The following is a 12,173-nucleotide window of genomic DNA, read 5'->3' on the forward strand; positions in this document are numbered from 1 at the left end:
CCTCAATAAATTTAAATTTAGTTTATTTTTAAATACTAAAACAGATAAAAATAAAACTATTATTAAAAAAACAAAAACACAGTCTGAAAACAGGAAATTTGAATTAGGAATTTGAAAAGTAAAATGTAATTTGTAGATACTAGATATCTTTTATGATAAACTTTTCCACAGAGGCGACTGCTATTAGAAACAACTTTATTTTATATTTTTGGTGTTTCATGCATGGAAATTCCAAATGGCAGTCACGCAACACCCACTCGGCTATGGCGGCCGCTTAACCTTTTAAATAAACTTAAAATGAGATTAATGTGGTTGGTAAAGGGCGGTTAAATTTCAAGGGCCGATGTAGAATGTGAACCACACCTAAACGTCAACGACACTTTGGGGTTATTTGAAAGAAAAGGTGTACGTCGATAAGTCAGCAACAATTCAAGAGCTAAAGGATCAGATAATTCGGCACATTAACGGCATACAACCTCAATTATGCCTCAGCGTCATCGAAAATTTGGACCATCGGATGGAGGTGTGCCGCCGAGGCCGCGGCGGCCATTTGGCCGATATTTTGTTTCACACGTAATTGAACCATACCAATATTATCATAATAAAGAGAAATGACAATACTTTTCTAAAAAAAAATGTACTTTATTCAAAATCAACACCGGCCCTTGGAACTTAACCACCCTTTAATAAAATTAACTTTAAAGCAAAGCAAAGGGAGGGCGCTTTTCACGCTTTTATAGATTTTTGACCCTAAGAAGTAACCAGCAATGAACCGTTCAGAGCAAGCAATCAGTTTCGTCACATCTGCTTTCTGCGCACTGCGGTTACGTTCGTTGACAACCGCACTGTTAGAAGGTTCCCCAATGTATAAATAATGCTTATGCTGCTGAAACAACAAAAACAACGACTTATCAAGGCATAACAATGTGTTGATGGCGTATCGATAGAAGATTTACTGATTAACTTGGTAGAATAATGAGCGGAGCTTTAAGTGTTTATCGAAATACAATTGAGTATTTTATTTATTGAATATCAGATATAAATGTCCATATGTAAGTATGCGTACATGTGTATGTTTATACTTGTATGAAGTTATGCTATAAACTCAAGTATTTGCACGTTACTATTTATACATTTTGTTGTATTCTTCGGCGAGTTTGAATTTTTGTATTTTGCCTGAAGTAGTTCTAGGAAACTCATTTATGGGTATAACAAAGCGCGGTATTTTAAAGTGTGCCAACTTTCCTTTGGCAAATTCTTTCACTTCTTCACGTGTGATGCTCTCAACGCCATCTGCTAAACGCACAAAAGCGCAACACTCCTCACCCATACGCTCATCCGGCACACCGATCACCTGCAAGAGAGTGAGAAATAGAGAAATAGAGAGAGTGTAGGAAATGTAGGAACTTGTTACTGGAATGTGTGTATGTATGTATGTATGCACATACGTGAGTTTCTATGATTTTCGGGTGAGAGTTGAGGAAATCTTCAATTTCTTTGGGGAATATATTCTCGCCTCCCCGAATGATCATCTCCTTCAGGCGTCCAACAATACGTCCGTAGCCGTCTGCTTCTAAAATAAATTGATCGCTAAGTGGAAAAAAATTGAGTTATTACATAAATGGATTTATTTTAACTGTGAACTTAAATACATATAAATAATCTTAACAGCTGCTCACAAACAAAGGCGAACAAATAATTGCAAATGCAAAGAGTTAAGCTCAAAATATATTAGCTTATTTGAAAACTCACCCAGTTTTCAGCCATCTATTATTTCCGATGGTTTCCTTTGTTTTCTGCTCGTCATCATAGTATTCCAACATTGTGGCATAACCACGCACATACAGTTCACCTGGTTCGCCAAACTGCACGGTATGCCCTTGGGCGTCGACCACTTTCACCTCAACATGATCTTGCAAATGGCCGACAGTATTCAAAATTTGCTCCATACTATCGGCGGGACGCGACTGAAAGATGACCGCCGTTGTTTCGGTTAAACCATAAACGGTGCGCACGTGATCCAATCCAAGGACATTCTTGATATCCAGAAAGAGTTGTGGCGAACACGGCGCCCCACCAGTAATAGCCGTTTTTGCCGTTTTCAAAGGCAGTTGCAGCTCTCGCTGCTTCTTGATGAGGTCAACGTACATTGTGGGCGTGCCATGGATGACAGTACATTTCTCATCCACAATGGCGCGTAACGAGTCGGCGGGACTAAATCCAGCTGCTGGCAAAACCAATGTGCTGCCATGTGTCATGGCGGCCATAACCGTGATGACTACACCATACACATGAAATAGGGGCACTTGCACGCAAATGCGTGAATTGCTGTCCAGCTGATTACGATTGCCGATGTGTATGCCATTGTTTACGAAATTGTAATGTGACAGCACAGCGGCTTTCGGTTGTCCGGTGGTGCCGGAGGTAAATTGCACATTACAGCCACTGTCTGGCACTATATGGCGCTGCAACTTAGAGATATCCTCACGCTCGGCTGGGTTGCTCAGTCCAAGCAAATCATCAAAACTGAGTGCGCCTTTCAGTCTGCTCCGTGAGTCGATAATGACGTGTTTTAAGTGAGGCAAGTTGGTGCTTTTTATGCACCCATCAGAACTGTCTGAAATCTCTGGACAAATGCGTTTTATAATTTCATAATAATTTTGCGTCTTATATGTTTCCGGCATTATGAGCGCTTTCACTTTAACCTTCTTCAGGCAATACTCAACTTCGGGCTCTTGAAAAGCCGGATTTATGCCGACCTAAGCAAAAGTTAAAATTAATTCAAAATAATTTTCAATTGTGAACCGATCGTCACCTACCGATACCAAACCAGCGCGTGCAGCACCTAACATAGTCAGATACCAGTGCATGTTGTTGGGCGCCCAAATGCCCACATGATCTCCTTGTTCCAAACCAAGTTTCAGTAAACCAGCAGCCGCACGATCGACTTCCTCAAGGAGGCTTTGGTATGTGTAGCGCTTTTGTTCGTGGCATGAAACAATAGATTCCGTACTGCCATACACAGCCGCGGTCCTTTCTAGTTCTTGTCCAACATTTCGATAGACTAACGGACTTTTGCCGATGTGATGCAGGTGCGCCGGGTTAAAGTTGTGCGCTTTGACATTCGCTGGGATTTGCGCAGATAAGCTGAAAAGTTGATATAATTAGAAAAGGTGCATATGAAATGGATAAAGTAGCTATAATCTTATTTACATTATGCACTTTGATTACGATTTAGTTCTAGTGAATATTATTTAATATTTCCTTCTAGTGTGGTTAGTATTTTACTAATTCTCCACTCTTAAATGCAACAGTACGAAAGAAAATTTAGGCAGCCTTTTAAACCTTTTAGAGAAATATTACAAGAAAAAATAATACAAATCAACACAAAACTATCATAATAATTATAGATAATAATATAAATGAGAGCCTTTCACAGCTTAAAACAAATTCTCTTACTCAATATTATAATGAAAGTACTTATAATTTCATTCTTATTGTAGGCACTGGCAGCTACATAGTACTCGTTCTCGTATTATATATTAATTCTAATAAATAAATAAATTGCATTCCCAAAAATAAAATTTAAGTTGACTTATAAAATCTATTCACACTTAGTTATTAAGTAAATATTCTACAAATCTTACGAAAATTGTACTACTTTTCTTAAGCTTTTCTTTTCTTAGCCTCTCCATAAAATAATTTATTATTCTAATGATTTCATACTCACCAACGCATCACACAATGAGAGTGTTGTTTGCTACCCGCTCTGAGCATATTTTTGTAGAAGAGCTGAGTAGCCGTTTGCAGTTTCTTGCTCATCATTTTTCGTACAATTTACATACCTTTCAAAGTCAAATGCTACTTGAGTATACACCAGGGTCACTGAGCAACTGAGTGCGATCTCCAGTGAGCAAGCCACTCTGTGTTGTTATGCGATGATATGATAAATATCTGCATATAAAATAATCACTGGCAGCTGTTCTTGTTTTTGTTATGAATGAATACGAATATTTTTGTTAGGTTGAAATTTTTACTCTCTGCTGATTGCAATCGGCTATGCCAGTTGTTGATCTTTCTAATTTGCTCGTAACGCTTTTTACTTTTGAATGGCTAAAGCACAACTAAATTGTATTGTACCAAAATACAAAGCAGAGAGCACTGAATTTGCCATGCTCAAAGGTGTGTTAGTGTGATTTTGTTTAAATATCAGCACACTTTTTAAGTTTATAAAAATATGTATGCACATATGTGCATGTGTAGGTAGGTACTTATGGGTTAAGGTGACCGAACGCACGAAAAAATCGCTGAATACAATGGCTTATTTTTGAAATTTGTAAAGGGGTTTTCAATAACAGATGTTATTAAGATTAGATTAGAGATTATTAACGATTTTTTATGGTCGGAATTGGATGGTATTGATCTGAACAACGTTTATCTTCAACAAGACAGCGCTACGTGCCACACAAGCAACGAAACCATTGATCTTTTACGGGAAAAGTTTCCGGACCGTGTTATCTCTCGAAGAGGTGATAACAATTGGCGTTCGATTCAAGACCTCAAAGATGGAATTCGCTATCGAGGACATAGGGCAGTCACTTTGCTATTCGGTTATGGAAAATTTCATGAAAAGGATAATGTCCTGTAAGCGTGGTCGTGGTGGTCATTTGCCTGATGTTAATTTCCACTATTAACGGCATATCTTCCTCTTTATAATGAAATAAACATCCGATCATTTATATTATAATAAAAAATGGCATTTTTCTTTGAAAATCAAAATAATACCTCTTATTAGATATCCCTATATTACTGCTAGCTGGCAGAAATGTCACAGGACTCAGAATTGGCTATAGCAGCAACTCGTCTTTAAATGCAAATGCGATATGCCTTGTAGGTCTAAAGTCATAGCTGATTTTAAATTTCACAAGAAAGGAATAACAAACAACGATAATTGCAGATTTCGCAATGAACTCGAAGAGAGGGAAACTTTAGAACACCTCCATGTTCGGGCCCTGCATTAGCTAGAACACGAATGAAATGCTTAGGAGCTTCACAATATGAGAAGTTGGAATGTATCCGAGGATTAGAGCTTCAGAGTTTACTTAGATTCGCAAAAGTCGCAGACTTAATACAAGATGTACATATACTACAGAGAAACGTAAAGGTCTAGCTCCATCTGGTACCACTAAGAACTAATAGGTCCATGTGATGGCTTTCAGCGAGCCAAGTCAACCTAAGCTAACCTAGTGGAGTAACATCTGCAGTATGACCAGGTACCAACTTCTAAACGGAAAGTAGCAAAACTGACAAAGGGCAAAGACATCAAAGTGCCTGATAAATTTGGATTGGCGCTGACAGAAACTAAGGCTCGTAAGGCGACAAACTCATGGAAGGGAAATGCAAGACAACTGGGCGCCAAAAATGCTTTAACATCCAAGTGGACTATCCTAAGGCCAAGCATGAGTACTGAGCGGGCTTCTGTGCAAACTCCCAGCTTCGGTGAGAATTACATAACCAATTAAATAAAAAACTCCAAGGCACTACTACTAATTAGCAAAACTTTTAAATTGTATTTCTTACGTCAAAAAAATTTCGTATCTGCTCAAATGGTGAAAGTGATCAAATTTTATCTTCACGCCCCTGCAAGAGGCTCTATATGCACATGCACACTAAGGCTTAAGTAAGTATGTATATCAGTGAATAAAAATATATGAATGAGACTTATTTTTGTTTTTCTTCGCACGTACATTCACAACATAAGAAAAAAACATATCAAGCCCACGAATAAAACAAATCTGAATGACAATTAGTTTTGTTTGTTCTCTATTAGCAATATTTACAATACAACTATAAAAGAGTATAAATAAGTACAAATATATGCATATAAGCACCGACACCTACAGTGAAAAAACTTTACTATCTAAAAACCACTTTCTTGCGCATGGATGTAGAAAACGGCGCTGTTGACTCAATCGTTGTTAAAAAAGTGACCTTGAATATCTATCTAGTGACTACTCGATGCCTGTACCTGCAAGTGAATATTCGATAGTTTTCTGCCAAAGCAGGTACTTTTGTTGCTCGATCCTTTTTTCTGTCGATATTTCTCGGCAGTATTTGTCGTATGTTAACGCTATAATTATAATTCATCATAAATTCAAGGCCTGCATATGTCTAATTGCCATTTTTTTTCATGGTTACTTTTTTTTAAAATTCTGCAAATAAATAATTTTGGACAGCTGAGCTTGTGCAATGCCTCCAATATTTTACGCTGGGAGAAACTTGGAAAAATGTACTCCACCAGACGTGCAGCGCGCAAAATATGTACGAAATAAAGGGGTGAAGTATTCTGTGCTTCCGAAAGGCTTTCGCGCATGCAAGAAATATAATGGAACAGAAAAAAAACCGAAATATTTTGATTACATTTGATAAATCCATTTGTTGTAAAGGGTTTTTCAATAACAGGTGTTATTTTGCATAGTGCGATATTTCGGTAGATGTCACTTTTGAAGTTGTCATTTTTTGATATTTGACACGTTGAAACTACGCCATTAATAAAAATGGAACGATACACGCTTAAACAAGGCATTGAAATTATTGAAATTCACTATAGAAATTGTGAAAATTTGGCAGAGACGTAAAACTTGAACATTTGTGGGTCATCATGAAGCACCTTGTCGGACCGCAATACAGAAATTTGTGAAAAAATTCGATCTGTTCGGGCAAGTTAGTGATGTGAAGAATAAATCCTGCACGTCGCTCAAGAACAACCGAAAGTATTGCTGTTGTAGCCGAAAGTGTTGAAGAAAATCCAGGTTTTTCCATTTCTCGTCGTTCTTTGGAATTAGGCATTCCACAAACGTCATTACACCGTATTTTGCATAAAGATTTGGGTCTTAAGGCTTGTAAAGTCCAATTAACACAAGAACTCAAGCCGGCCGATCATCAACAACGTCATGTCTTTCCTGATTGGGTCGTTGAAATGCATGAAAATGATCCGGAATTCCATCGAAAAATCATCAGTGATGAGGTCCATTTCCACTTCGGTGGCTTCGTCAACAAGCAAAATTGTTGGATCTGGGGCTCAGAAAATCCAAGAGTTATTGTTGAAAATCCTTTCTACCCTCAACGTGTGACTGTTCGGCGCGGTTTATGGTCCGGCGGAGTCATTGGATGTTACTGTTTCGAAAATGAAGCTGGAGCAACAGTTACGGTGAATAGATTGCGCTATCGAGAGGTGATTAACGATTTTGTATGGCCGGAATTGGATGGTATTGATCTGGGCGATGTATATTTTCAACAAGATGGTGCTACGTTCCACACAAGCAACGAAATAATTGATCTTTTACGGTAATAACACCTCTTATTGGAAACCCCTTTACTTCAGTTAGTGGGACAACTTTTTTGATTAAAATGCTATGATACTGATAATTTCAATGCATTTCTCTTTGCAAAATTTGACAAAACGTAAACAAAGAAATTCCCTTCAATAAAATAAAATTTAGATTTTTATAATTTTTTTATAGTTTTAATTTTAATCTGAATATTCGCGCTACGTTTTACAGTTATTTATTCAGTACTCGATGCTTTGCTCCGATACCAGAAACAAGTAAAAGTATCGATACCAAATTGGTATCGAATGATATCTACCTAGAACCAGCTCCACAAGAATGCAACAATGCAAAGAAAAGAAAATTACAGCAGAAAGTAAAAGTAGTTAGTTGATAGACCTAACCTAACCCAACTGAGAGAATAAGTTGAAGGTAAGTAAGCGAATTAAGTAAGCTAAAGTTACCCAATTATGAGAGTTATTACGTATCCATACCTATATAGTTATATAAGTACGTACCCTGTAGGGAAAATTACTAGTTGGGCAGTAAAATAAAACCAGTTCACTTTTTAGCACAAACAGTTCGTACTTTTAGCACGGCGATGTCTTACGCAACGTCAATTGTCGGGCAAAATACCTGCACTACTTATAGTTAAACAAAATAATAGCAAAACACTCGCCATCATTATTGTTAGCTCAACAGCCCGGTAGATGGATGTAAATCAGGATAATAAGACCGATATAGAGCGGCTGCTTGGGCATCGAGTGCCGCTCTCACGGCAGTCCGAGTAGCGCTGACTAAGCTTCAGTGCTTAGCATGCGTGTGCATCACGGGGGCGACGCGGGCCTGCCCTACAGCTGCGATGGAAATGAGGCTTGAGCTGACACCGCTTCACATAGTTATTCAGCAATCAACCAAGCGTACCCTGCTGAATATTACCAGGAAAGGCTTCCGTTTTCGCAAACAGCACCAAATATTTTTCGTAGGAGTTTGCGCTCAAAAACGTGATTTTTTGCTCATCGGCCTTGTTAATGTCCAAGTTTCACTAGCGTATATAAGTACTGGTACGATAAATTGCCATTTTCGCTGATCTTTCAAAAATTTGACGATTTAAGTGTATTTGTAACGCAAAGTGGCAAGACCTTCGTCTTGTCTGCATTAAGGAATAATCCCATTCTTCTTGCCACTCAGTTTTTATAAAGATTTATTTATGGTCATTAAGGGATGTCGCTGTAATGTCCAAGTCATCTATATATGCCAGAATTTCTTCCGATTTGAAGAATATATGTAGTTGCGTCTATGGTTACGCCAGCTTCTCTTATAACTTTTTCAAGGCTTTGAGGCATTATTTGAGCCATTGTCTGAGCCTATCCCCTGTTATGAATTCGAATGACAGTGAATTTACAATTTTGACGCCGCTTCCAACATTTGCTAGTGTTGTTTTTGTTAGTCGAATTACGACTAAGATGGGTCCGTATAATACTATCATATGCAGTTTTGAAGTCAATAAACAATTCAAATGTGGTTACGTTGCTTCTCTGGAGGTTTCCAAGGATTTATCTTAAGGTACAAATTTAGTTTATAGTGGGCCTTCCAAATTTAAAATCAGCATAATAATGGGCACACAATATGTTAAAGAATATTTTATAGCAAATATTAAGGAGTGCCATCGGTTTATAGTTTTCACATTTGAATTTGACTATATTCTTGTGGTATGAGCAGATTATTTTCCCGTTGTTCTGCCAAAGGCTCATACTTCCAAGCTTTTTTAAATACGCTGAATAGTTCGGTCAGCGATGTTTGGTACATATATTTAAAAACATCTGGAGGTAATTCATCTGGAGCCTGGTGGTTTTTAAGGCGGCTTATAGCTCTTTCGAATTCATCAAAATATAATTCGTCTAAATCTGGGTAGCGTGCTGGAATTGAGAATTCAAATACATCCTCAGATTCGTTGCTTCCATTGAGAGGCTCATCAAAGTAGTCTATCCATATGTTTGGTGTCAGTAAGAAGATTTCACCCTACCTATTCGTTTTAGGGGTGAATTCTGTTCTGATTTTGATTTCTCTTGATCTCTTTGTAGGAACTGACGGGAATATTGGGTATCGTGATGCACAACTGAATAAAAATCGGGTTTTCTACAAAAGGGTCATCGCCGAAAAATTCCTCTATATAAAATATGAATCGAAATTTAGTTAACATTACTTTTATTTATGCTACTAAAGTCAATACCTAAAATTTGATTAGTTTTTAGGAAAGGTTCCTCATAAGAAACGATTTGGTTCCAAGACGGCCTAAAATTGTAGCTCCCCTCATTTGTTCTAAAAACTAATAAAGAAATAAAATTTAAGGTGTTCACTTTAGGAGCATAATTAAAATTCATGCCAGTTAAATTCCGGATTCATTTCATATGTATGATTTTTCTGCGACGGCCTGTTTTGGAAAACCCGATTTTTTATTCAAGTGAAATTTTTTTTCTTGTTATTAAACTTATTTTCTGATAAAGCTTACTACGGATTCTGAAATAAAATATTATATATTCATTCCAATACATATGTACGTATATCTCAATATTTTGTGAAATTTCATTAACCAAAAAAAACCTCATAAAAATGTTTAGTTCCTTGGGCTCTTTTTCTGTGCATCTAGTCTATGTTATACTGTATTGATCTGGACAACGTTTATTTTCAATAAGACGGCGCTACGTGCCACACAAGCAAGGAAACCACTGATCTTTTACTGAAAAAGCTTCCGGACCGTGTTATCTCTCGAAGAGGTAATCACAATTGGCCACCGAGATCTTGTGATTTAACACCTTGTGACTTTTCTTTGGGTCCACGTGAAAGAGAAGATCTACACCAACATCCCAGGGGCGATTCAAGACCTCATTTGCATGATGTTATTTTCCACTATTAATGGCATTCCTTCCTCTTTATAATGAAATAAACATGCGATCATTTATATTAAAAAGTAGCATTTTTCTTTGAATATGAAAATAACACCTCTTATTAAAAAACCCTACACACTTTTAGGATTCTTGATGATAGAACTCTGAAACATATACCTTTTTGAAGTAAGCTTAATATTTTTTGTGATCGAAGGTGATTTCCACCATTTTAGCACGGCTTTCCGGTACCAGCTTTTCAATAATCCTATTTAAGCCGTTTGTAGAGTTCGACTCAGTCGTAGAATCTTATCGAACCAATATCCTCTAATTATCCCGATGCATTGGTGAGTCTATAGAGGAGTCTTAAACTTTCTTATCTTTTGAATGCCGGTATCTAAACTATATAGAATGTTTGCATACTAGTTAGGTTTTTCCCTGCTGGGTATTTATACAAAGCAACACGCGCACAATTACTAAAAACGCATCTACAACAAAAGGTATGTATAGGGGTTTTCAGTAAGAGCGCTTCAACTTTTGAACTTTTTTGAATAAAACACAAACAGTTTGACTGTTTTAATTAATTTTTTTTTTATTATCGAGTTTGAACATATACATTTAAGTATGAAATTCTATTTCTTTTGCATGACCACCGCGTGCACGTTTTACGAAGTCCAATCGTTGAACCCAATTTTCGACCACTCTTTTGCATAAATCGGCCGAAATTCCAGCAATTTCGCGTTCAATATTGGCTCTGAGCTCACAAATCGTCGCCGGCTTGTTACTGTAGACCAATGACTTCACATAACCCCAAAACGGGACGGCTTGTTAAATGGACCGTAAAATGGCCGTAATGCTCTTAAAGTAGCAGCAACAGAACGATTATTTTCATAAAAAATGTGCACGATTTGCAATCGTTGCTCAAGTGTGTAGCGCTCTATGATGAAATGTATACTAATGAAGTTTACAAATGACAAGCGAAAAATAAAAAATATTGCGTCGTTCGCCCTCCCTATCGGAAAAAAGTTGAAGCGCACCTATTGAATAACCCTATATATGCGTCCGATTATTTTGAGCGAGAGAAATATTGAGAAATTTTATAATTCAAATTCACTTGCGCTCTTTAGACTCACACAAGTGGAGTAATAGTGATATCAAATATTAATGGCACCTTATGTCTTCTTAAATTAAGGCCGATGTGGTAGAAGGTGCCAATCGAAACTGAAACTTCATTTAACTAATCATTCATTCTACAAATCTGCTGGTTAAGTTTAGATAAGATAGCAAATTTTTATAAAAATCTCAATCTGAATATATGCACCTTTGTTTAAAATATAATTTGATTTGCGATAATTTTGATGTATTTTTGGTTGTATGTAAATTTATTAATTTGAATAATCTACAGTACAAAGTTAGAGTAAAGGGTGGTTAAATTTCAAGGGACGATGTTGAATGTGAACCACACCTAAACGTCAAGTGTTTTTCTACATTTCATTTGACATTTTTCAGTTTCAGACTAACTCAATTTGAACCATGGAAAGACACACAATCGAGCAACACGTTAAAGTTATTCAGGCTTATTATGAAAACGGGCGTTCAAATCAAAATGCATCTCGAAGAAAATCTTCTTCAGTGATGAGGCACATTTTCACCTCAGTGGGTTCGTCAATAAGCAGAATAGTGACATTGGGCGAAAAACCAATGCACCCACAAAGAGTGACTGTTTGGTGCGGTTTATGGGCCGGCGGCATCATTGGGCCGTATTTTTTCCAAAATGTTGTTTGATGTTGTGCAGTTACTGTGAACAGTGTTCGCTATCGTGAGATGATAACGAACCTTTTATGGCCCGAATTGGAAGATATGGATGTCGACGATATGTGGTTTCAACAGGACGCTGCCACTTGTCACACAGCTAACGAAACAATGGCCCTTTTGCGCGAAAAATTTGATGGCCGAAAAA

General features: G+C 37.2%; 1 protein-coding gene across 1 annotated transcript; it reads right to left on the minus strand.

Moving 5' to 3' along the window:
• Nucleotides 1–978: 978 nt before the first annotated feature.
• LOC128864585 (medium-chain acyl-CoA ligase ACSF2, mitochondrial-like) lies at nucleotides 979–4,160 on the minus strand. The gene is made up of 5 exons (XM_054104329.1): nucleotides 3,731–4,160; nucleotides 2,820–3,147; nucleotides 1,753–2,759; nucleotides 1,449–1,590; nucleotides 979–1,354 (listed from the first exon to the last, which is right to left on the minus strand). Exons 1-5 carry the CDS (start codon nucleotides 3,823–3,825, stop codon nucleotides 1,124–1,126), a joined length of 1,803 nt encoding a protein of 600 aa, XP_053960304.1. The 5' UTR covers nucleotides 3,826–4,160; the 3' UTR covers nucleotides 979–1,123.
• Between the last annotated feature and the right edge of the window lie 8,013 nt (nucleotides 4,161–12,173).

This window comes from Anastrepha ludens, chromosome 5, assembly GCF_028408465.1.
Source record: "Anastrepha ludens isolate Willacy chromosome 5, idAnaLude1.1, whole genome shotgun sequence".
In the NCBI taxonomy this organism is placed as follows: Eukaryota; Metazoa; Arthropoda; class Insecta; order Diptera; family Tephritidae; genus Anastrepha; species Anastrepha ludens.

Excerpts from the sequence above, each read along its gene's own strand:
- LOC128864585 (XM_054104329.1), bottom strand. The coding sequence starts at position 3,825 with ATGATGAGCAAGAAACTGCAAACGGCTACTCAGCTCTTCTACAAAAAT. Across the intron at positions 2,760-2,819 it reads CACGCGCTGGTTTGGTATCG|GTCGGCATAAATCCGGCTTT; the intron begins GTAGGTGACGAT and ends ACTTTTGCTTAG. Across the intron at positions 1,591-1,752 it reads AATAGATGGCTGAAAACTGG|CGATCAATTTATTTTAGAAG; the intron begins GTGAGTTTTCAA and ends TTTTCCACTTAG.